General features: G+C 51.0%; 1 protein-coding gene across 1 annotated transcript in view; it reads right to left on the minus strand.

Moving 5' to 3' along the window:
* LOC140396034 (matrix metalloproteinase-17-like) overlaps nucleotides 1-26,000 on the minus strand; it is a 267,207-nt gene that overhangs the window by 70,002 nt on the left and 171,205 nt on the right. Inside the window, exon 5 of the mRNA XM_072484101.1 lies at nucleotides 2,603-2,779. Within this exon, the coding sequence (XP_072340202.1) occupies nucleotides 2,603-2,779 (177 nt within the window). The remainder of the gene's footprint in view (nucleotides 1-2,602; nucleotides 2,780-26,000) is intronic.

Genomic DNA, 26,000 nt, shown 5'->3' on the forward strand with positions numbered 1-26,000 from the left:
GAGTGAGGGATTGGAAATGGAGGGAGAGAGCGAGTGAGGGATTGGAGATGGAGGGAGAGAGAGTGAGAGATTGGAGGTGGAGTGTGAGAGAGTGAGCGAATTGAGATGGAGGGAGAGAGAATGAGAGATTGGAGATGGAGGGAGAGAGAGAGGGATTGGAGATGGAGGGAGAGAGAGTGAGGGATTGGAGATGGAGGGAGAGAGAGTGAGAGTTTGGAGTTTGAGGGAGAGAGTTAGGTACTGGAGATTGAGGGAGAGAGAGTGAGAGTTTGGAGATGGTATAAAGAGAGAGTGAGGGATTGGAGATGGAGGGAGTGAGAGTGAGGGATTGGAGATGGAGAGAGAGAGAGAGTGAGGGATTGGAGATGGAGGGAGAGAGAATGAGAGATTGGAGATGAGGGAGAGCGAGAGAGGGATTGGAGATGGAAGGAGAGAGAGTGAGGGATTGGAAATGGAGGGAGAGAGAGAGTGAGGGATAGGAAATGGAGGGAGAGAGAGTGAGGGATTGGAGGTGGAGGGTGAGAGAGTGAGCGAATTGAGATGGAGGGAGAGAGAATGAGAGATTGCAGATGGAGGGAGAGAGAGAGAGGGATTGGAGATGGAGGGAGAGAGAGTGAGGGATTGGAGATGGAGGGAGAGAGAGTGAGAGTTTGGAGTTGGAGGGAGAGAGTGAGGTACTGGAGATTGAGGGAGAGAGAGTGAGAATTTGGAGATGGAGAAAGAGAGAGTGAGGGATTGGAGATGGAGGGAGAGAGAATGAGAGATTGGAGATGGAGGGAGAGAGAGAGAGGGATTGGAGATGGAGGGAGAGAGAGTGAGGGATTGGAGATGGATGGAGAGAGAGGGAGAGTTTGGAGTTGGAGGGAGAGAGTGAGGTACTGGAGATTGAGGGAGAGAGAGTGAGAGTTTGGAGATGGAGAAAGAGAGAGTGAGGGATTGGAGATGGAGGGAGAGAGAATGAGAGATTGGAGATGGAGGGAGACAGAGAGAGGGATTGGAGATGGAGGGAGAGAGAGTGAGGGATTGGAGATAGAGGGAGAGAGAGTGAGGGATTGGAGATGGAGTGAGAGAGAGTGAGGGATTGGAGATGTAGAGAGAGAGAGTGAGGGATTGGAGATGGAGGGAGAGAGAGCGAGTGATGGATTGGAGATGGAGGGAGTGAGAATGAGGGATTGGAGATGAAGGGAGAGAGAGTGAGGGATTGGAGATGGAGGGAGTGAGAGTGAGAGATTGGAGATGGAGAGAGAGAGAGTGGGGGATTGGAGATGGAGGGAGAGAGAGTGAGGGATTGGAGATGGAGGGAGAGAGAGTGAGGGATTGGCGATGGATTGAGTGAGAGTGAGGGATTGGAGCTGGAGAGAGAGAGAGTGAGGGATTGGAGATGGAGGGAGAGAGAGAGAAGGATTGGAGATGGTGTGAGTGAGGAATTGGAGATGGAGAGAGAGAGAGTGAGGGATTGGGGATGGAGGGAGAGAGAGAGAGAGGGATTGGAGATGGTGTGAGTGAGGAATTGGAGATGGAGAGAGAGAGAGTGTGGGATTGGGGATGGAGGGAGAGAGAGAGAGAGAGGGATTGGAGATGGTGTGAGTGAGGAATTGGAGATGGAGAGAGAGAGAGTGAGGGATTGGAGATGTAGGGAGAGAGAGTGAGGGATTGGAGATGGAGGGAGTGAGAGTTAGAGATTGGAGATGGAGAGAGAGGAAATGAGTAATTGGAGATGGAGGGAGAGAGAGTGAGGGATTGGAGATGGAGGGAGTGAGAGTGAGGGATTGGAGATGGAGAGAGAGAGTGAGGGATTGGAGATGGAGAGAGAGTGAGGGATTGGCGATGGAGGGAGTGAGAGTGAGAGATTGGAGATGGAGGGAGAGAGTGAGGGACTGGAGATGGAGGGAGAGTGAGTGAGGGATTGGAGATGGAGGGAGAGAGAGTGAGAGATTGGAGATGGAGGGAGAGAGTGAGGGACTGGAGATGGAGGGAGAGTGAGTGAGGGATTGGCGATGGAGAGAGAGTGAGGGATTGGAGATGGAGGGAGTGAGAGAGAGATTGGAGATGGAGGGAGAGTGAGTGAGGGATTGGAGATGGAGGGAGTGAGAGTTAGAGATTGGAGATGGAGAGAGAGGAAATGAGTAATTGGAGATGGAGGGAGAGAGAGTGAGGGATTGGAGATGGAGGGAGTGAGAGTGAGGGATTGGAGATGGAGAGAGAGAGTGAGGGATTGGAGATGGAGAGAGAGTGAGGGATTGGCGATGGAGGGAGTGAGAGTGAGAGATTGGAGATGGAGGGAGAGAGTGAGGGACTGGAGATGGAGGGAGAGTGAGTGAGGGATTGGAGATGGAGGGAGAGAGAGTGAGAGATTGGAGATGGAGGGAGTGAGAGTGAGAGATTGGAGATGGAGGGAGAGAGTGAGGGACTGGAGATGGAGGGAGAGTGAGTGAGGGATTGGAGATGGAGGGAGAGAGAGTGAGAGATTGGAGATGGAGGGAGTGAGAGTGAGAGATTGGAGATGGAGGGAGAGAGTGAGGGACTGGAGATGGAGGGAGAGTGAGTGAGGGACTGGAGATGAAGGGAGAATGAATTCCGCACACATGATTGGAGCACTAACCGTACAGTTGCTCTATTCCGTGGATATCATCCTGAGGGAGCTCGTACGTCCTAGCTTCTCCCACAGGACCATCATAATATGGCTTCATAATGGAATCTTTGGCAGAGGAGTGGGCCAACCCAATGGCATGTCCAAACTCATGTACAGCAACGCTGAAGAGATCAGTGCCCTGATTGCCTGAGGGGTGAGAGGGAAATCAATCATTCCAAAAACACACACAATTCCCAAATACAACAGGGAGCTTAACTCTGTCTCTAAACCCGTGCTGTACCTTTCCTGGGAGTGTTTGATGGGGACAGTGTAGAGGGAGCTTACTCTGTATCTAACCCCGTGCTGTACCTGTCCTGGGAGTGTTTGATGGGGATAGTGTGGAGGGAGCTTTACTCTGTATCGAAACCCGTGCTGTACCTGTCCTGGGAGTGTTTGATGGGGACAGAGTAGAGGGAGCTTTACTCTGTATCTAACCCCATGGTGTACCTGTCCTGGGAGTGATTGATGGGGACAGTGTAGAGGGAGCTTTACTCTGTATCTAACCACATGCTGTACCTGTCCTCGGAATGTTGGTGGGGCAGTGTAGAGGGAGCTTTACTCTGTATCTAACCCCGTGCTGTGCCTGTCATGGGAGTGTTTGATGGGGACAGTGTAGAGGGAGCTTTACTCTGTATTTAACCCCGTGCTGTACCTCTCCTGGGAGTGTTTGATGTGGACAGTGTAGTGTAAGCTTTACTCTGTATCTAACCCCGTGCTGTACCTGTCCTGGGAGTGTTTAATGGGGGCAGAGTAGAGTGGACTTTACTCTGTATCTAACCCCATCGTGTACCTGTCCTGGGAGTGTTTGATGGGGACAGTGTAGAGGGAGCTTTACTCTGTATCTAACCCCGTGCTGTATCTGTCCTGGGAGTGATTGATGGGGACCGTGTAGAGGGAGCTTTACTCTGTATCTAACCCCGTGCTGTACCTGTCCTGGGCGTGTTTGATCGGGACATTGTAGAGGGAGATTTACTCTGTATCTAACCCCGTGCTGTACATGTCCTGGGAGTGTTTGATGGGGACAGTGTAGAGGGAGCTTTGCGCTGCATCTAACCCCGTGCTGTACCTTTCCTGGGAGAGTTTGATGGGGACTGTGTGGAGGAGCCTTCCTCTGTATCTAACCCCGTGCTGTACCTGTCCTGGGAGTGTTTGAAGGGGACAGTGTTGAGGGAGCTTTACTCTGTATCTAATCCTGTGCTGTACCTGTCCTGGGAGTGGTTGATGGGGACAGTGTTGAGGGAGCTTTACTCTGTATCTAACCCCATGCTGTACCTGTCCTGCGAATGTTTGATGGGGACAGTGGAGAGGGAGCTTTACTCCGTATCTAACCCCATCTTGTACCTGTCGTGGGAGTGTTTGATGGGGACAGTGTAGAGGGAGATTTACTCTGTATCCAACCCCATGCTGTACCTGTCCTGGGAGTGTTTGATGGGGATAGTGTAGAGGGAGCTTTACTCTGTATCTAACCCAGTGCTGTACCTTTCCAGGGAGTGTTTGATGGGGACAGTGTAGAGCGAGCTTTAGTCTGTATCTAAGCCAGTGCTGTACCTGTCCTGGGAGTGTTTGATGGGGACAGAGTAGACGGTGCTTTACTCTCTATCTAACCCGATGGTGTATCTGTCCTGGGAGTGTTTGATGTGGACAGTGTAGAGCGAGCTTTACTCAGTATCGAAATCCTTGCTGTACCTGTCCTGGGAGTGTTTGATGGGGACAGAGTAGTGGGAGCTTTACTCTGTATCTAACCCCATGGTGTACCTGTCCTGGGAGTGATTGATGGGGACAGTGTAGAGGGAGCTTTACTCTGTATCTAACCACATGCTGTACCTGTCCTCGGAATGTTGATGGGGCAGTGTAAAGGGAGCTTTACTCTGTATCTAACCCCGTGCTGTGCCTGTCCTGGGAGTGTTTGATGGGGACAGTGTAGAGGGAGCTTTACTCTGTATTTAACCCCGTGCTGTACCTCTCCTGGGAGTGTTTGATGTGGACAGTGTAGTGTAAGCTTTACTCTGTATCTAACCCCGTGCTGTATCTGTCCTGGGAGTGATTGATGGGGACCGTGTAGAGGGACCTTTACTCTGTATCTAACCCCATGCTGTACCTGTCCTGGGAATGTTGATGAGGACAGTGTAGAGGGAGCTTTACTCTGTATCTAACCCCGTGCTGTACCTGTCCTGGGCGTGTTTGATCGGGACATTGTAGAGGGAGATTTACTCTGTATCTAACGCTGTGCTGTACATGTCCTGGGAGTGTTTGATGGGGACAGTGTAGAGGGAGCTTTGCGCTGCATCTAACCCCGTGCTGTACCTTTCCTGGGAGTGTTTGATGGGGACTGTGTGGAGGAGCCTTCCTCTGTATCTAACCCCGTGCTGTACCTGTCCTGGGAGTGTTTGATAGGGACAGTGTAGAGGGAGCTTTACTCTGTATCTAACCCCGTGCTGTACCTGTCTTGGGAGAATTTGATGGGGACAGTGTAGAGGGAGCTTTGCGCTGTATCTAACCCTGTGCTGTATCTTTCCTGGGAGTGTTTGATGGGGACTGTGTGGAGGAGCTTTACTCTGTATCTAACCCCGTGCTCTACCTGTCCTGGGAGTGTTTGATGGGGACTGCGTGGAGGAAGCTTTACTCTGTATCTAACCCCATGCTGTACCTGCCCTGGGAATGTTTGATGGGGACAGAGTAGAGGGAGCTTTACTCTGTATCTAACCCCATGGTGTACCTGTCCTGGGAGTGATTGATGGGGACAGTGTAGAGGGAGCTTTACTCTGTATCTAACCACATGCTGTACCTGTCCTCGGAATGTTGATGGGGCAGTGTAGAGGGAGCATTACTCTGTATCTAACCCCGTGCTGTGCCTGTCCTGTGAGTGTTTGATGGGGACAGTGTAGAGGGAGCTTTACTCTGTATTTAACCCCGTGCTGTACCTCTCCTGGGAGTGTTTGATGTGGACAGTGTAGTGTAAGCTTTACTCTGTATCTAACCCCGTGCTGTACCTGTCCTGGGAGTGTTTAATGGGGGCAGAGTAGAGTGGACTTTACTCTGTATCTAACCCCATCGTGTACCTGTCCTGGGAGTGTTTGATGGGGACAGTGTAGAGGGAGCTTTACTCTGTATCTAACCCCGTGCTGTATCTGTCCTGGGAGTGATTGATGGGGACCGTGTAGAGGGAGCTTTACTCTGTATCTAACCCCGTGCTGTACCTGTCCTGGGCGTGTTTGATCGGGACATTGTAGAGGGAGATTTACTCTGTATCTAACCCCGTGCTGTACATGTCCTGGGAGTGTTTGATGGGGACAGTGTAGAGGGAGCTTTGCGCTGCATCTAACCCCGTGCTGTACCTTTCCTGGGAGAGTTTGATGGGGACTGTGTGGAGCAGCCTTCCTCTGTATCTAACCCCGTGCTGTACCTGTCCTGGGAGTGTTTGAAGGGGACAGTGTTGAGGGAGCTTTACTCTGTATCTAATCCCGTGCTGTACCTGTCCTGGGAGTGGTTGATGGGGACAGTGTTGAGGGAGCTTTACTCTGTATCTAACCCCATGCTGTACCTGTCCTGCGAATGTTTGATGGGGACAGTGGAGAGGGAGCTTTACTCCGTATCTAACCCCATCTTGTACCTGTCGTGGGAGTGTTTGATGGGGACAGTGTAGAGGGAGATTTACTCTGTATCCAACCCCATGCTGTACCTGTCCTGGGAGTGTTTGATGGGGATAGTGTAGAGGGAGCTTTACTCTGTATATAACCCCGTGCTGTACCTTTCCAGGGAGTGTTTGATGGGGACAGTGTAGAGCGAGCTTTAGTCTGTATCTAAGCCAGTGCTGTACCTGTCCTGGGAGTGTTTGATGGGGACAGAGTAGACGGTGCTTTACTCTCTATCTAACCCGATGGTGTATCTGTCCTGGGAGTGTTTGATGTGGACAGTGTAGAGCGAGCTTTACTCAGTATCGAAATCCTTGCTGTACCTGTCCTGGGAGTGTTTGATGGGGACAGAGTAGTGGGAGCTTTACTCTGTATCTAACCCCATGGTGTACCTGTCCTGGGAGTGATTGATGGGGACAGTGTAGAGGGAGCTTTACTCTGTATCTAACCACATGCTGTACCTGTCCTCGGAATGTTGATGGGGCAGTGTAAAGGGAGCTTTACTCTGTATCTAACCCCGTGCTGTGCCTGTCCTGGGAGTGTTTGATGGGGACAGTGTAGAGGGAGCTTTACTCTGTATTTAACCCCGTGCTGTACCTCTCCTGGGAGTGTTTGATGTGGACAGTGTAGTGTAAGCTTTACTCTGTATCTAACCCCGTGCTGTATCTGTCCTGGGAGTGATTGATGTGGACCGTGTAGAGGGACCTTTACTCTGTATCTAACCCCATGCTGTACCTGTCCTGGGAATGTTGATGGGGACAGTGTAGAGGGAGCTTTACTCTGTATCTAACCCCGTGCTGTACCTGTCATGGGCGTGTTTGATCGGGACATTGTAGAGGGAGATTTACTCTGTATCTAACGCTGTGCTGTACATGTCCTGGGAGTGTTTGATGGGGACAGTGTAGAGGGAGCTTTGCGCTGCATCTAACCCCGTGCTGTACCTTTCCTGGGAGTGTTTGATGGGGACTGTGTGGAGGAGCCTTCCTCTGTATCTAACCCCGTGCTGTACCTGTCCTGGGAGTGTTTGATAGGGACAGTGTAGAGGGAGCTTTACTCTGTATCTAACCCCGTGCTGTACCTGTCCTGGGAGAATTTGATGGGGACAGTGTAGAGGGAGCTTTGCGCTGTATCTAACCCTGTGCTGTATCTTTCCTGGGAGTGTTTGATGGGGACTGTGTGGAGGAGCTTTACTCTGTATCTAACCCCGTGCTCTACCTGTCCTGGGAGTGTTTGATGGGGACTGCGTGGAGGAAGCTTTACTCTGTATCTAACCCCATGCTGTACCTGCCCTGGGAATGTTTGATGGGGACAGAGTAGAGGGAGCTTTACTCTGTATCTAACCCCATGGTGTACCTGTCCTGGGAGTGATTGATGGGGACAGTGTAGAGGGAGCTTTACTCTGTATCTAACCACATGCTGTACCTGTCCTCGGAATGTTGATGGGGCAGTGTAGAGGGAGCTTTACTCTGTATCTAACCCCGTGCTGTGCCTGTCCTGTGAGTGTTTGATGGGGACAGTGTAGAGGGAGCTTTACTCTGTATTTAACCCCGTGCTGTACCTCTCCTGGGAGTGTTTGATGTGGACAGTGTAGTGTAAGCTTTACTCTGTATCTAACCCCGTGCTGTACCTGTCCTGGGAGTGTTTAATGGGGGCAGAGTAGAGTGGACTTTACTCTGTATCTAACCCCATCGTGTACCTGTCCTGGGAGTGTTTGATGGGGACAGTGTAGAGGGAGCTTTACTCTGTATCTAACCCCGTGCTGTATCTGTCCTGGGAGTGATTGATGGGGACCGTGTAGAGGGAGCTTTACTCTGTATCTAACCCCGTGCTGTACCTGTCCTGGGCGTGTTTGATCGGGACATTGTAGAGGGAGATTTACTCTGTATCTAACCCCGTGCTGTACATGTCCTGGGAGTGTTTGATGGGGACAGTGTAGAGGGAGCTTTGCGCTGCATCTAACCCCGTGCTGTACCTTTCCTGGGAGAGTTTGATGGGGACTGTGTGGAGCAGCCTTCCTCTGTATCTAACCCCGTGCTGTACCTGTCCTGGGAGTGTTTGAAGGGGACAGTGTTGAGGGAGCTTTACTCTGTATCTAATCCCGTGCTGTACCTGTCCTGGGAGTGGTTGATGGGGACAGTGTTGAGGGAGCTTTACTCTGTATCTAACCCCATGCTGTACCTGTCCTGCGAATGTTTGATGGGGACAGTGGAGAGGGAGCTTTACTCCGTATCTAACCCCATCTTGTACCTGTCGTGGGAGTGTTTGATGGGGACAGTGTAGAGGGAGATTTACTCTGTATCCAACCCCATGCTGTACCTGTCCTGGGAGTGTTTGATGGGGATAGTGTAGAGGGAGCTTTACTCTGTATATAACCCCGTGCTGTACCTTTCCAGGGAGTGTTTGATGGGGACAGTGTAGAGCGAGCTTTAGTCTGTATCTAAGCCAGTGCTGTACCTGTCCTGGGAGTGTTTGATGGGGACAGAGTAGACGGTGCTTTACTCTCTATCTAACCCGATGGTGTATCTGTCCTGGGAGTGTTTGATGTGGACAGTGTAGAGCGAGCTTTACTCAGTATCGAAATCCTTGCTGTACCTGTCCTGGGAGTGTTTGATGGGGACAGAGTAGTGGGAGCTTTACTCTGTATCTAACCCCATGGTGTACCTGTCCTGGGAGTGATTGATGGGGACAGTGTAGAGGGAGCTTTACTCTGTATCTAACCACATGCTGTACCTGTCCTCGGAATGTTGATGGGGCAGTGTAAAGGGAGCTTTACTCTGTATCTAACCCCGTGCTGTGCCTGTCCTGGGAGTGTTTGATGGGGACAGTGTAGAGGGAGCTTTACTCTGTATTTAACCCCGTGCTGTACCTCTCCTGGGAGTGTTTGATGTGGACAGTGTAGTGTAAGCTTTACTCTGTATCTAACCCCGTGCTGTATCTGTCCTGGGAGTGATTGATGTGGACCGTGTAGAGGGACCTTTACTCTGTATCTAACCCCATGCTGTACCTGTCCTGGGAATGTTGATGGGGACAGTGTAGAGGGAGCTTTACTCTGTATCTAACCCCGTGCTGTACCTGTCATGGGCGTGTTTGATCGGGACATTGTAGAGGGAGATTTACTCTGTATCTAACGCTGTGCTGTACATGTCCTGGGAGTGTTTGATGGGGACAGTGTAGAGGGAGCTTTGCGCTGCATCTAACCCCGTGCTGTACCTTTCCTGGGAGTGTTTGATGGGGACTGTGTGGAGGAGCCTTCCTCTGTATCTAACCCCGTGCTGTACCTGTCCTGGGAGTGTTTGATAGGGACAGTGTAGAGGGAGCTTTACTCTGTATCTAACCCCGTGCTGTACCTGTCCTGGGAGAATTTGATGGGGACAGTGTAGAGGGAGCTTTGCGCTGTATCTAACCCTGTGCTGTATCTTTCCTGGGAGTGTTTGATGGGGACTGTGTGGAGGAGCTTTACTCTGTATCTAACCCCGTGCTCTACCTGTCCTGGGAGTGTTTGATGGGGACTGCGTGGAGGAAGCTTTACTCTGTATCTAACCCCATGCTGTACCTGCCCTGGGAATGTTTGATGGGGACAGAGTAGAGGGAGCTTTACTCTGTATCTAACCCCATGGTGTACCTGTCCTGGGAGTGATTGATGGGGACAGTGTAGAGGGAGCTTTACTCTGTATCTAACCACATGCTGTACCTGTCCTCGGAATGTTGATGGGGCAGTGTAGAGGGAGCTTTACTCTGTATCTAACCCCGTGCTGTGCCTGTCCTGTGAGTGTTTGATGGGGACAGTGTAGAGGGAGCTTTACTCTGTATTTAACCCCGTGCTGTACCTCTCCTGGGAGTGTTTGATGGGGACAGTGTAGAGGGAGCTTTACTCTGTATCTAACCCCGTGCTGTATCTGTCCTGGGAGTGATTGATGGGGACCGTGTAGAGGGAGCTTTACTCTGTATCTAACCCCGTGCTGTACCTGTCCTGGGCGTGTTTGATCGGGACATTGTAGAGGGAGATTTACTCTGTATCTAACCCCGTGCTGTACATGTCCTGGGAGTGTTTGATGGGGACAGTGTAGAGGGAGCTTGCGCTGCATCTAACCCCGTGCTGTAACTTTACTGGGAGAGTTTGATGGGGACTGTGTGGAGGAGCCTTCCTCTGTATCTAACCCCGTGCTGTACCTGTCCTGGGAGTGTTTGAAGGGGACAGTGTAGAGGGAGCTTTACTCTGTATCTAATCCCGTGCTGTACCTGTCCTTGGAGTGGTTGATGGGGACAGTGTTGAGGGAGCTTTACTCTGTATCTAACCCCATGCTGTACCTGTCCTGCGAATGTTTGATGGGGACAGTGGAGAGGGAGCTTTACTCCATATCTAACCCCATCTTGTACCTGTCGTGGGATGTTTGATGGGGACAGTGTAGAGGGAGATTTACTCTGTATCCAACCCCATGCTGTACCTGTCCTGGGAGTGTTTGATGGGGATAGTGTAGAGGGAGCTTTACTCTGTATCTAACCCCGTGCTGTACCTTTCCAGGGAGTGTTTAATGGGGACAGTGTAGAGCGAGCTTTACTCTGTATCTAACCCTGTGCTGTATCTGTCCTGGGAGTGATTGATGGGGACAGTGTAGAGCGAGCTTTACTCTGTATCTAACCACATGCTTTACCTGTCCTGGGAGTGTTTGATGGGGACAGTGTAGAGGGAGTTTTACTCTGTATCTAACCCTGTGCTGTACCTGTCCTGGGAATGTTGATGGGTACAGTTTAGAGTGAGCTTTACTCTGTATCTAACCCCGTGCTGTACCTGTCCTGGGCGTGTTTGATCGGGACATTGTAGAGGAAGATTTACTCTGTATCTAACCCCGTGCTGTACATGTCCTGGGAGTGTTTGATGGGGACAGTGTAGAGGGAGCTTTGCGCTGCATCTTAACCCGTGCTGTGCCTTTCCTGGGAGTGTTTGATGGGGGCTGTGTGGAGGAGCCTTCCTCTGTATCTAACCCCGTGCTGTACCTGTCCTGGGAGAATTTGATGGGGACAGTGTAGTGGGAGCTTTACTCTGTATCTAACCCTGTGCTGTATCTTTCCTGGGAGTGTTTGATGGGGACTGTGTGGAGGAGCTTTACTCTGTATCTAACCCCGTGCTCTACCTGTCCTGGGAGTGTTTGATGGGGACTGCGTGGAGGAAGCTTTACTCTGTATCTAACCCCATGCTGTACCTGCCCTGGGAGTGTTTGATGGGGACAGTGGAGAGGGAGCTTAACTCCGTATCTAACCCCATCTTGTACCTGTCGTGGGAGTATTTGATGGGGACAGTGTGGAGGGAGTTTACTCTGTATCTAACCCCGTGCTGTACCTTGCCAGGGAGTGTTTGATGGGGACAGTGTAGAGCGAGCTTTACTCTGTATCTAAGCCAGTGCAGTGCCTGTCCTGGGAGTGTTTGATGGGGACAGAGTAGAGGGAGCTTTACTCTGTATCTAACCCGATGGTGTACCTGTCCTGGGAGTGTTTGATGGGGACAGTGTAGAGGGAGCTTTACTCTGTATCTAACCACATGCTGTACCTGTCCTGGGAATGTTGATGGGGCAGTGTAGAGGGAGCTTTACACTGTATCTAACCCCGTGCTGTACCTGTCCTGGGAGTGTTTGATGGGGACAGTGTAGAGGGAGCTTTTCTCTGTATCTAACCCCGTGCTGTACCTGTCCTGGGAGTGTTTGATGGGGACAGTGTAGAGGGAGCTTTGCGCTGTATCTAACCCTGTGCTGTACCTTTCCTGGGAGTGTTTGATGGGGGCTGCGTGGAGGAAGCTTTACTCTGTATCTAACCCGATGGTGTACCTGTCCTGGGAGTGTTTGATGTGGACAGTGTAGAGCGAGCTTTACTCAGTATCGAAATCCTTGCTGTACCTGTCCTGGGAGTGTTTGATGGGGACAGAGTAGAGGGAGCTTTACTCTGTATCTAACCACATGCTGTACCTGTCCTCGGAATGTTGATGGGGCAGTGTAGAGGGAGCTTTACTCTGTATCTAACCCCGTGCTGTGCCTCTCCTGGGAGTGTTTGATGGGGACAGTGTAGAGGGAGCTTTACTCTGTATTTAACCCCGTGCTGTACCTTTCCTGAAAGTGTTTGATGTGGACAGTGTAGTGTAAGCTTTACTCTGTATCTAACCCCGTGCTGTACATGTCCTGGGAGTGTTTAATGGGGGCAGAGTAGAGTGGGCTTTACTCTGTATCTAACCCCATCGTGTACCTGTCCTGGGAGTGTTTGATGGGGACAGTGTAGAGGGAGCTTTACTCTGTATCTAACCCCGTGCTGTATCTGTCCTGGGAGTGATTGATGGGGACCGTGTAGAGGGAGCTTTACTCTGTATCTAACCCCATGCTGTACCTGTCCTGGGAATGTTGATGGGGACAGTGTAGAGGGAGCTTTACTCTGTATCTAACCCCGTGCTGTACCTGTCCTGGGCGTGTTTGAACGGGACATTGTAGAGGAAGATTTACTCTGTATCTAACCCCGTGCTGTATATGTCCTGGGAGTGTTTGATGGGGACAGTGTAGAGGGAGCTTTGCGCTGCATCTATCCCCGTGCTGTACCTTTACTGGGAGTGTTTGATGGGGACTGTGTGGAAAAGCCTTCCTCTGTATCTAACCCCGTGCTGTACCTGTCCTGGGAGAATTTGATGGGGACAGTGTAGAGGGAGCTTTGCGCTGTATCTAACCCTGTGCTGTACCTGTCCTGGGAGTAATTGATGGGGACAGTGTAGAGGGAGCTTTACTCTGTATCTAACCACATGCTGTACCTGCCCTGGGAATGTTTGATGGGGACAGTGGAGAGGGAGCTTTACTCCGTATCTAACCCCATCTTGTACCTGTCGTGGGAGTATTTGATGGGGACAGTGTAGAGGGAGTTTACTCTGTATCTAACCCCGTGCTATACCTTTCCAGGGAGTGTTTGTTGGGGACAGTGTAGAGCGAGCTTTACTCTGTATCTAAGCCAGTGCAGTACCTGTCCTGGGAGTGTTTGATGTGGACAGAGTAGAGGGAGCTTTACTCTGTATCTAACCCGATGGTGTACCTGTCCTGGGAGTGTTTGATGTGGACAGTGCAGAGCGAGCTTTACTCTGTATCAAAACCCGTGCTGTACCTGTCCTGGGAGTGTTTGATGGGGACAGTGTAGAGGGAGCTTTACTCTGTATCTAACCACATGCCGTACCTGTCCTGGGAATGTTGATGGGGCAGTGTAGAGGGAGCTTTACACTGTATCTAACCCCGTGCTGTACCTGTCCTGGGAGTGTTTGATGGGGACAGTGTAGAGGGAGCTTTACTCTGTATCTAACCCCGTGCTGTACCTGTCCTGGGAGTGTTTGATGGGGACACTGTAGAGGGAGCTTTGCGCTGTATCTAACCCTGTGCTGTACCTTTCCTGGGAGTGTTTGATGGGGACTTTGTGGAGGAGCTTTACTCTGTATCTTACCCCGTGCTGTACCTGTCCGGGGAGTGTTTGATGGGGACTGCGTGGAGGAAGCTTTACTCTGTATCTAACCCCGTGCTGTACCACTCCTGGGAGTGTTTGAAGGGGACAGTGTAGAGGGAGCTTTACTCTCTATCTAACCCCGTGCTGTGCCTGTCCTGGGAGTGTTTGATGGGGACAGTGTAGAGGGACATTTACTCTGTATTTAACCCCGTGCTGTACCTGTCCTGGGAGTGTTTGATGGGGACAGAGTAGAGGGAGCTTTACTCTGTATCTAACCCCATCGTGTACCTGTCCTGGGAGTGTTTGATGGGGACAGTGTAGTGGGAGCTTTACTCTGTATCTAACCCCGTGCTGTATCTGTCCTGGGAGTGATTGATGGGGACCGTGTAGAGGGAGCTTTACTCTGTATCTAACCCCATGCTGTACCAGTCCTGGGAATGTTGATGGGGACAGTGTAGAGGGAGCTTTACTCTGTATCTAACCCCATGCTGTACCTGTCCTGGGAGTGTTTGCTAGGGACAGTGTAGAGGGAGCTTTACTCTGTATCTCACCCTGTGCTGTACCTGTCCTGGGAGTGTTTGATGGGGGACAGTGTAGAGGGAGCTTTACTCTGTATCTAATCCCATGCTGTACCTGTCCTGGGAATGTTAGTTTGGGGACAGTGTAGAGGGAGCTTTACTCCGTATCTAACCCCATCTTGTTCCTGTCATGGGAGTGTTTGATTGGGACAGTGTAGAGGGAGCTTTTCTCTGTATCCAACCCCATGCTGTACATGCCCTGAGAGTGTTTGATGGGGACAGTGTAGAGGGAGCTTTACTCTGTATCTAACCCTGTGCTGTATCTGTCCTGGGAGTGATTGATGGGGACAGTGTAGAGCGAGCTTTACTCTGTATCTAACCACATGCTGTACCTGACCCGGGAGTGTTTGATGGGGACAGTGTAGAGGGAGCTTTACTCTGTATCTAACCCTGTGCTGTACCTGTCCTGGGAGTAATTGATGGGGACAGTGTAGAGGGAGCTTTACTCTGTATCTAACCACATGCTGTACCTGTACTGGGAATGTTGATGGGGACCGTGTAGAGGGAGCTTTACTCTGTATCTAACCCCATGCTGTACCTGTCCTGGGAATGTTGATGGGGACAGTGTAGAGGGAGCTTTACTCTGTATCTAACCCCGTGCTGTACCTGTCGTGGGAGTGTTTGATGGGGACAGTGTAGAGGGAGCTTTACTCTGTATCTAACCCCGTGCTGTACCTGTCCTGGGAGTGTTTGATGGGGACAGTGCAGAGGGAGCTTTGCGCTGTATCTAACCCTGTGCTGTACCTTTCCTGGGAGTGTTTGATGGGGGCTGCGTGGAGGAAGCTTTACTCTGTATCTAACCCGATGGTGTACCTGTCCTGGGAGTGTTTGATGTGGACAGTGTAGAGCGAGCTTTACTCAGTATCGAAATCCTTGCTGTACCTGTCCTGGGAGTGTTTGATGGGGACAGAGTAGAGGGAGCTTTACTCTGTATCTAACCCCATGGTGTACCTGTCCTGGGAGTGATTGATGGGGACAGTGTAGAGGGAGCTTTACTCTGTATCTAACCCCGTGCTGTACCTGTCCTGGGAGTGATTGATGGGGACCGTGTAGAGGGAGCTTTACTCTGTATCTAACCCCATCGTGTACCTGTCCTGGGAGTGTTTGATGGGGACAGTGTAGAGGGAGCTTTACTCTGTATCTAACCCCATGCTGTATCTGTCCTGGGAGTGATTGATGGGGACCGTGTAGAGGGAGCTTTACTCTGTATCTAACCCCATGCTGTACCTGTCCTGGGAATGTTGATGGGGACAGTGTAGAGGGAGCTTTACTCTGTATCTAACCCCGGCCTGTACCTGTCCTGGGCGTGTTTGATCGGGACATTGTAGAGGAAGATTTACTCTGTATCTAACCCCGTGCTGTATATGTCCTGGGAGTGTTTGATGGGGACAGTGTAGAGGGAGCTTTGCGCTGCATCTAACCCCGTGCTGTACCTTTCCTGGGAGTGTTTGATGGGGACTGTGTGGAAAAGCCTTCCTCTGTATCTAACCCCGTGCTGTACCTGCCCTGGGAGAATTTGATGGGGACAGTGTAGAGGGAGCTTTGCGCTGTATCTAACCCTGTGCTGTACCTGTCCTGGGAGTAATTGATGGGGACAGTGTAGAGGGATCTTTACTCTGTATCTAACCACATGCTGTACCTGCCCTGGGAATGTTTGATGGGGACAGTGGAGAGGGAGCTTTACTCCGTATCTAACCCCATCTTGTACCTGTCGTGGGAGTATTTGATGGGGACAGTGTAGAGGGAGTTTACTCTGTATCTAACCCCATGCTATACCTTTCCAGGGAGTGTTTGATGGGGACAGTGTAGAGCGAGCTTTACTCTGTATCTAAGCCAGTGCAGTACCTGTCCTGGGAGTGTTTGATGTGGACAGAGTAGAGGGAGCTTTACTCTGTATCTAACCCGATGGTGTACCTGTCCTGGGAGTGTTTGATGTGGACAGTGCAGAGCGAGCTTTACTCTGTATCAAAACCCGTGCTGTACCTGTCCTGGGAGTGTTTGATGGGGACAGTGTAGAGGGAGCTTTACTCTGTATCTAACCACATGCCGTACCTGTCCTGGGAATGTTGATGGGGCAGTGTAGAGGGAGCTTTACACTGTATCTAACCCCGTGCTGTACCTGTCCTGGGAGTGTTTGATGGGGACAGTGTAGAGGGAGCTTTACTCTGTATCTAACCCTGTGCTGTACCTTTCCTGGGAGTGTTTGATGGGGACTGCGTGGAGGGAGCTTTACTCTGTATCTAACCCCGTGCTGTACCTCTCCTGGGAGTGTTTGAAGGGGACAGTGTAGAGGGAGCTTTACTCTCTATCTAACCCCGTGCTGTGTCTGTCCTGGGAGTGTTTGATGGGGACAGTGTAGAGGGACATTTACTCTGTATTTAACCCCGTGCTGTACCTGTCCTGGGAGTGTTTGATGGGGACAGAGTAGAGGGAGCTTTACTCTGTATCTAACCCCATCGTGTACCTGTCCTGGGAGTGTTTGATGGGGACAGTGTAGTGGGAGCTTTACTCTGTATCTAACCCCGTGCTGTATCTGTCCTGGGAGTGATTGATGGGGACCGTGTAGAGGGAGCTTTACTCTGTATCTAACCCCATGCTGTACCAGTCCTGGGAATGTTGATGGGGACAGTGTAGAGGGAGCTTTACTCTGTATCTAACCCCGTGCTGTACCTGTCCTGGGAGTGTTTGCTAGGGACAGTGTAGAGGGAGCTTTACTCTGTATCTAACCCCGTGCTGTACCTGTCCTGGGAGTGTTTGATGGGGACAGTGTAGAGGGAGCTTTACTGTGTATCTAACCACATGCTGTACCTGTCCTCGGAATGTTGATGGGGCAGTGTAGAGGGAGCTTTACTCTGTATCTAACCCCGTGCTGGGCCTGTCCTGGGAGTGTTTGATGGGGACAGTGTAGAGGGAGCTTTTCTCTGTATCCAACCCCATGCTGTACATGCCCTGAGAGTGTTTGATGGGGACAGTGTAGAGGGAGCTTTACTCTGTATCTAAACCTGTGCTGTATCTGTCCTGGGAGTGATTGATGGGGACAGTGTAGAGCGAGCTTTACTCTGTATCTAACCACATGCTGTACCTGTCCTGGGAGTGTTTGATGGGGACAGTGTAGAGGGAGCTTTACTCTGTATCTAACCCTGTGCTGTACCTGTCCTGGGAGTAATTGATGGGGACAGTGTAGAGGGAGCTTTACTCTGTATCTAACCACATGCTGTACCTGTACTGGGAATGTTGATGGGGACCGTGTAGAGGGAGCTTTACTCTGTATCTAACCCCATGCTGTACCTGTCCTGGGAATGTTGATGGGGACAGTGTAGAGGGAGCTTTACTCTGTATCTAACCCCGTGCTGTACCTGTCGTGGGAGTGTTTGATGGGGACAGTGTAGAGGTAGATTTACTCTGTATCCAACCCCATGCTGTACCTGTCCTGGGAGTGTTTGATGGGGACAGAGTAGACGGTGCTTTACTCTCTATCTAACCCGATGGTGTACCTGTCCTTGGAGAGTTTGATGAGGACAGTGTAGAGCGAGCTTTACTCAGTATCGAAATCCTTGCTGTACCTGTCCTGGGAGTGTTTGATGGGGACAGTGTAGAGGGAGCTTTACTGTGTATCTAACCACATGCTGTACCTGTCCTCGGAATGTTGATGGGGCAGTGTAGAGGGAGCTTTACTCTGTATCTAACCCCGTGCTGTGCCTGTCCTGGGAGTGTTTGATGGGGACAGTGTAGAGGGAGCTTTACTCTGTATTTAACCCCGTGCTGTACCTCTCCTGGGAGTGTTTGATGTGGACAGTGTAGTGTAAGCTTTACTCAGTATCTAACCCCGTGCTGTACCTGTCCTGGGAGTGTTTAATGGGGGCAGAGTAGAGTGGACTTTACTCTGTCTCTAACCCCATCGTGTACCTGTCCTGGGAGTGTTTGATGGGGACAGTGTAGAGGGAGCTTTACTCTGTATCTAACCCCGTGCTGTATCTGTCCTGGGAGTGATTGATGGGGACCGTGTAGAGGGATCTTTACTCTGTATCTAACCCCATGCTGTACCTGTCCTGGGAATGTTGATGGGGACAGTGTAGAGGGAGCTTTACTCTGTATCTAACCCCATGCTGTACCTGTCCTGGGAATGTTGATGGGGACAGTGTAGAGGGAGCTTTACTCTGTATCTAACCCCGTGCTGTACCTGTCCTGAGCGTGTTTGATTGGGACATTGTAGAGGAAGATTTACTCTGTATCTAACCCCGTGCTGTACATGTCCTGGGAGTGTTTGATGCGGACAGTGTAGAGGGAGCTTTGCGCTTCATCTAACCCCGTGCTGTACCTTTCCTGGGAGTGTTTGATGGGGACTGTGTGGAGGAGCCTTCCTCTGTATCTAACCCCGTGCTGTACCTCTCCTGGGAGAATTTGATGGGGACAGTGTAGAGGGAGCTTTGCGCTGTATCTAACCCTGTGCTGTATCTTTCCTGGGAGTGTTTGATGGGGACTGTGTGGAGGAGCTTTACTCTGTATCGAACCCCGTGCTCTACCTGTCCTGGGAGTGTTTGATGGGGACTGCGTGGAGGAAGCTTTACTCTGTATCTAACCCCATGCTGTACCTGCCCTGGGAATGTTTGATGGGGACAGTGGAGAGGGAGCTTTACTCCGTATCTAACCCCATCTTGTACCTGTCGTGGGAGTATTTGATGGGGACAGTGTAGAGGGAGTTTACTCTGTATCTAACCCCGTGCAGTACCTGTCCTGGGAGTGTTTGATGGGGACAGAGTAGAGGGAGCTTTACTCTGTATCTAACCCGATGGTGTACCTGTCCTGGGAGTGTTTGATGTGGACAGTGTAGAGCGAGCTTTACTCTGTATCGAAACCCGTGCTGTACCTGTCCTGGGAGTGTTTGATGGGGACAGTGTAGAGGGAGCTTTACTCTGTATCTAACCACATGCTGTACCTGTCCTGGGAATGTTGATGGGGCAGTGTAGAGGGAGCTTTGCGCTGTATCTAACCCTGTGCTGTACCTTTCCTGGGAGTGTTTGATGGGGACTTTGTGGAGGAGCTTTACTCTGTATCTTACCCCGTGCTGTACCTGTCCTGGGAGTGTTTGATGGGGACTGCGTGGAGGAAGCTTTACTCTGTATCTAACCCCGTGCTGTACCTGTCCTGGGCGTGTTTTATCGGGACATTGTAGAGGGAGATTTACTCTGTATCTAACCCCGTGCTGTACCTGTCCTGGGAGAATTTGATGGGGACAGTGTAGAGGGAGCTTTGCGCTGTATCTAACCCTGTGCTGTATCTTTCCTGGGAGTGTTTGATGGGGACTGTGTGGAGGAGCTTTACTCTGTATCTAACCCCGTGCTCTACCTGTCCTGGGAGTGTTTGATGGGGACTGCGTGGAGGAAGCTTTACTCTGTATCTAACCCCATGCTGTACCTGTCCTGGGAATGTTTGATGGGGACAGAGTAGAAGGAGCTTTACTCTGTATCTAACCCCATGGTGTACCTGTCCTGGGAGTGATTGATGGGGACAGTGTAGAGGGAGCTTTACTCTGTATCTAACCCCGTGCTGTACCTGTCCTGGGAGTGTTTGATGGGGACTGCGTGGAGGAAGCTTTACTCTGTATCTAACCACATGCTGTACCTGTCCTCGGAATGTTGATGGGGCAGTGTAGAGGGAGCTTTACTCTGTATCTAACCCCGTGCTGTGCCTGTCCTGGGAGTGTTTGATGGGGACAGTGTAGAGGGAGCTTTACTCTGTATTTAACCCCGTGCTGTACCTCTCCTGGGAGTGTTTGATGTGGACAGTGTAGTGTAAGCTTTACTCTGTATCTAACCCCGTGCTGTACCTGTCCTGGGAGTGTTTAATGGGGGCAGAGTAGAGTGGACTTTACTCTGTATCTAACCCCATCGTGTACCTGTCCTGGGAGTGTTTGATGGGGACAGTGTAGAGGGAGCTTTACTCTGTATCTAACCCCGTGCTGTATCTGCCCTGGGAGTGATTGATGGGGACCGTGTAGAGGGAGCTTTACTCTGTATCTAACCCCGTGCTGTACCTGTCCTGGGCGTGTTTGATCGGGACATTGTAGAGGGAGATTTACTCTGTATCTAACCCCGTGCTGTACATGTCCTGGGAGTGTTTGATGGGGACAGTGTAGAGGGAGCTTGCGCTGCATCTAACCCCGTGCTGTAACTTTCCTGGGAGAGTTTGATGGGGACTGTGTGGAGGAGCCTTCCTCTGTATCTAACTCCGTGCTGTACCTGTCCTGGGAGTGTTTGAAGGGGACAGTGTAGAGGGAGCTTTACTCTGTATCTAATCCCGTGCTGTACCTGTCCTGGGAGTGGTTGATGGGGACAGTGTTGAGGGAGCTTTACTCTGTATCTAACCCCATGCTGTACCTGTCCTGCGAATGTTTGATGGGGACAGTGGAGAGGGAGCTTTACTCCATATCTAACCCCATCTTGTACCTGTCGTGGGAGTGTTTGATGGGGACAGTGTAGAGGGAGTTTTACTCTGTATCCAACCCCATGCTGTACCTGTCCTGGGAGTGTTTGATGGGGATAGTGTAGAGCGAGCTTTACTCAGTTTCGAAATCCTTGCTGTACCTGTCCTGGGAGTGTTTGATGGGGACAGAGTAGAGGGAGCTTTACTCTGTATCTAACCCCATGGTGTACCTGTCCTGGGAGTGATTGATGGGGACAGTGTAGAGGGAGCTTTACTCTGTATCTAACCACATGCTGTACCTGTCCTCGGAATGTTGATGGGGCAGTGTAGAGGGAGCTTTCCTCTGAATTTAACCCCGTGCTGTACCTCTCCTGGGAGTGTTTGATGTGGACAGTGTAGTGTAAGCTTTACTCTGTATCTAACCCCGTGCTGTACATGTCCTGGGAGTGTTTAATGGGGGCAGAGTAGAGTGGACTTTACTCTGTATCTAACCCCATCGTGTACCTGTCCTGGGAGTGTTTGATGGGGACAGTGTAGAGGGAGCTTTACTCTGTATCTAACCCCGTGCTGTATCTGTCCTGGGAGTGATTGATGGGGACCGTGTAGAGGGAGCTTTACTCTGTATCTAACCCCATGCTGTACCTGTCCTGGGAATGTTGATAGGGACAGTGTAGAGGGAGCTTTACTCTGTATCTAACCTCGTGCTGTATCTGTCCTGGGCGTGTTTGATCGGGACATTGTAGAGGGAGATTTACTCTGTATCTAACCCTGTGCTGTACATGTCCTGGGAGTGTTTGATGAGGACAGTGTAGAGGGAGCTTTGCGCTGCATCTAACCCCGTGCTGTACCTTTCCTGGGAGTGTTTGATGGGGACTGTGTGGAGGAGCCTTCCTCTGTATCTAACCCCGTGCTGTACCTGTCCTGGGAGAATTTGATGGGGACAGTGTAGAGGGAGCTTTGCGCTGTATCTAACCCTGTGCAGTATCTTTCCTGGGAGTGTTTGATGGGGACTGTGTGGAGGAGCTTTACTCTGTATCTAACCCCGTGCTCTACCTGTCCTGGGAGTGTTTGATGGGGACAGTGGAGAGGGAGCTTTACTCCGTATCTAACCCCATCTTGTACCTGTCGTGGGAGTATTTGATGGGGACAGTTTAGAGGGAGTTTACTGTGTATCTAACCCCGTGCTGTACCTTTCCAGGGAGTGTTTGATGGGGACAGTGTAGAGCGAGCTTTACTCTGTATCTAAGCCAGTGCAGTACCTGTCCTGGGAGTGTTTGATTGGGACAGAGTAGAGGGAGCTTTACTCTGTATCTAACCCGATGGTGTACCTGTCCTGGGAGTGTTTGATGTGGACAGTGTAGAGCGAGCTTTACTCTGTATCGAAACCCGTGCTGTACCTGTCCTGGGAGTGTTTGATGGGGACAGTGTAGAGGGAGCTTTACTCTGTATCGAACCACATGCTGTACCTGTCCTGGGAATGTTGATGGGGCAGTGTAGAGGGAGCTTTACACTGTATCTAATCCCGTGCTGTACCTGTCCTGGGAGTGTTTGATCTGGACAGTGTAGAGGGAGCTTTACTCTGTATCTAACCCCGTGCTGTACCTGTCCTGGGAGTGATTGATGGGGACCGTGTAGAGGGAGCTTTACTCTGTATCTAACCCCGTGCTGTACCTGTCCTGGGCGTGTTTGATCGGGACATTGTAGAGGGAGATTTACTCTGTATCTAACCCCGTGCTGTACATGTCCTGGGAGTGTTTGATGGGGACAGTGTAGAGGGAGCTTGCGCTGCATCTAACCCCGTGCTGTAACTTTCCTGGGAGAGTTTGATGGGGACTGTGTGGAGGAGCCTTCCTCTGTATCTAACTCCGTGCTGTACCTGTCCTGGGAGTGTTTGAAGGGGACAGTGTAGAGGGAGCTTTACTCTGTATCTAATCCCGTGCTGTACCTGTCCTGGGAGTGGTTGATGGGGACAGTGTTGAGGGAGCTTTACTCTGTATCTAACCCCATGCTGTACCTGTCCTGCGAATGTTTGATGGGGACAGTGGAGAGGGAGCTTTACTCCATATCTAACCCCATCTTGTACCTGTCGTGGGAGTGTTTGATGGGGACAGTGTAGAGGGAGTTTTACTCTGTATCCAACCCCATGCTGTACCTGTCCTGGGAGTGTTTGATGGGGATAGTGTAGAGCGAGCTTTACTCAGTTTCGAAATCCTTGCTGTACCTGTCCTGGGAGTGTTTGATGGGGACAGAGTAGAGGGAGCTTTACTCTGTATCTAACCCCATGGTGTACCTGTCCTGGGAGTGATTGATGGGGACAGTGTAGAGGGAGCTTTACTCTGTATCTAACCACATGCTGTACCTGTCCTCGGAATGTTGATGGGGCAGTGTAGAGGGAGCTTTCCTCTGAATTTAACCCCGTGCTGTACCTCTCCTGGGAGTGTTTGATGTGGACAGTGTAGTGTAAGCTTTACTCTGTATCTAACCCCGTGCTGTACATGTCCTGGGAGTGTTTAATGGGGGCAGAGTAGAGTGGACTTTACTCTGTATCTAACCCCATCGTGTACCTGTCCTGGGAGTGTTTGATGGGGACAGTGTAGAGGGAGCTTTACTCTGTATCTAACCCCGTGCTGTATCTGTCCTGGGAGTGATTGATGGGGACCGTGTAGAGGGAGCTTTACTCTGTATCTAACCCCATGCTGTACCTGTCCTGGGAATGTTGATAGGGACAGTGTAGAGGGAGCTTTACTCTGTATCTAACCTCGTGCTGTATCTGTCCTGGGCGTGTTTGATCGGGACATTGTAGAGGGAGATTTACTCTGTATCTAACCCTGTGCTGTACATGTCCTGGGAGTGTTTGATGAGGACAGTGTAGAGGGAGCTTTGCGCTGCATCTAACCCCGTGCTGTACCTTTCCTGGGAGTGTTTGATGGGGACTGTGTGGAGGAGCCTTCCTCTGTATCTAACCCCGTGCTGTACCTGTCCTGGGAGAATTTGATGGGGACAGTGTAGAGGGAGCTTTGCGCTGTATCTAACCCTGTGCAGTATCTTTCCTGGGAGTGTTTGATGGGGACTGTGTGGAGGAGCTTTACTCTGTATCTAACCCCGTGCTCTACCTGTCCTGGGAGTGTTTGATGGGGACAGTGGAGAGGGAGCTTTACTCCGTATCTAACCCCATCTTGTACCTGTCGTGGGAGTATTTGATGGGGACAGTTTAGAGGGAGTTTACTGTGTATCTAACCCCGTGCTGTACCTTTCCAGGGAGTGTTTGATGGGGACAGTGTAGAGCGAGCTTTACTCTGTATCTAAGCCAGTGCAGTACCTGTCCTGGGAGTGTTTGATTGGGACAGAGTAGAGGGAGCTTTACTCTGTATCTAACCCGATGGTGTACCTGTCCTGGGAGTGTTTGATGTGGACAGTGTAGAGCGAGCTTTACTCTGTATCGAAACCCGTGCTGTACCTGTCCTGGGAGTGTTTGATGGGGACAGTGTAGAGGGAGCTTTACTCTGTATCGAACCACATGCTGTACCTGTCCTGGGAATGTTGATGGGGCAGTGTAGAGGGAGCTTTACACTGTATCTAATCCCGTGCTGTACCTGTCCTGGGAGTGTTTGATCTGGACAGTGTAGAGGGAGCTTTACTCTGTATCTAACCCCGTGCTGTACCTGTCCTGGGAGTGTTTGACGGGGACAGTGTAGAGGGAGCTTTACTCTCTATCTAACCCCGTGCTGTGCCTGTCCTGGGAGTGTTTGATGGGGGCAGTGTAGAGGGACATTTACTCTGTATTTAACCCCGTGCTGTACCTCTCCTGGGAGTGTTTGATGTGGACAGTGTAGAGCGAGCTTTACTCTGTATCTCACCCCGTGCTGTACCTGTCCTGGGAGTGTTTGATGGGGACAGAGTAGAGGGAGCTTTACTCTGTATCTAACCCCATCGTGTACCTGTCCTGGGAGTGTTTGATGGGGACAGTGTAGTGGGAGTTTTACTCTGTATCTAACCCCGTGCTGTATCTGTCCTGGGAGTGATTGATGGGGACCGTGTAGAGGGAGCTTTACTCTGTATCTAACCCCATGCTGTACCTGTCCTGGGGATGTTGATGGGGACAGTGTAGAGGGAGCTTTACTCTGTATCTAACCCCGTGCTGTACCTGTCCTGGGCGTGTTTGATCGGGACATTGTAGAGGGAGATTTACTCTGTATCTAACCCTGTGCTGTACATGTCCTGGGAGTGTTTGATGGGGACAATGTAGAGGGAGCTTTGCGCTGCATCTAACCCCGTGCTGTACCTTTCCTGGGAGTGTTTGATGGGGACTGTGTGGAGGAGCCTTCCTCTGTATCTAACCCCGTGCTGTACCTGTCCTGGGAGAATTTGATGGGGACAGTGTAGAGGGAGCTTTGCGCTGTATCTAACCCTGTGCTGTATCTTTCCTGGGAGTGTTTGATGGGGACTGTGTGGAGGAGCTTTACTCTGTATCTAACCCCGTGCTCTACCTGTCCTGGGAGTGTTTGATGGGGACAGTGGAGAGGGAGCTTTACTCCGTATCTAACCCCATCTTGTACCTGTCGTGGGAGTATTTGATGGGGACAGTTTAGAGGGAGTTTACTCTGTATCTAACCCCGTGCTGTACCTTTCCAGGGAGTGTTTGATGGGGACAGTGTAGAGGGACATTTACTCTGTATTTAACCCCGTGCTGTACCTCTCCTGGGAGTGTTTGATGTGGACAGTGTAGAGCGAGCTTTACTCTGTATCTAACCCCGTGCTGTACCTGTCCTGGGAGTGTTTGATGGGGACAGAGTAGAGGGAGCTTTACTCTGTATATAACCACATCGTGTACCTGTCCTGGGAGTGTTTGATGGGGACAGTGTAGTGGGAGCTTTACTCTGTATCTAACCCCGTGCTGTATCTGTCCTGGGAGTGATTGATGGGGACCGTGTAGAGGGAGCTTTACTCTGTATCTAACCCCATGCTGTACCAGTCCTGGGAATGTTGATGGGGACAGTGTAGAGGGAGCTTTACTCTGTATCTAACCCCGTGCTGTACCTGTCCTGGGAGTGTTTGCTAGGGACAGTGTAGAGGGAGCTTTACTCTGTATCTAACCCCGTGCTGTACCTGTCCTGGGAGTGTTTGATGGGGGACAGTGTAGAGGGAGCTTTACTCTGTATCTAATCCCATGCTGTACCTGTCCTGGGAATGTTAGTTTGTGGACAGTGTAGAGGGAGCTTTACTCCGTATCTAACCCCATCTTGTTCCTGTCATGGGAGTGTTTGATTGGGACAGTGTAGA

The sequence above is a fragment of the Scyliorhinus torazame genome, chromosome 19 (assembly GCF_047496885.1).
Source record: "Scyliorhinus torazame isolate Kashiwa2021f chromosome 19, sScyTor2.1, whole genome shotgun sequence".
Taxonomy (NCBI): domain Eukaryota; kingdom Metazoa; phylum Chordata; class Chondrichthyes; order Carcharhiniformes; family Scyliorhinidae; genus Scyliorhinus; species Scyliorhinus torazame.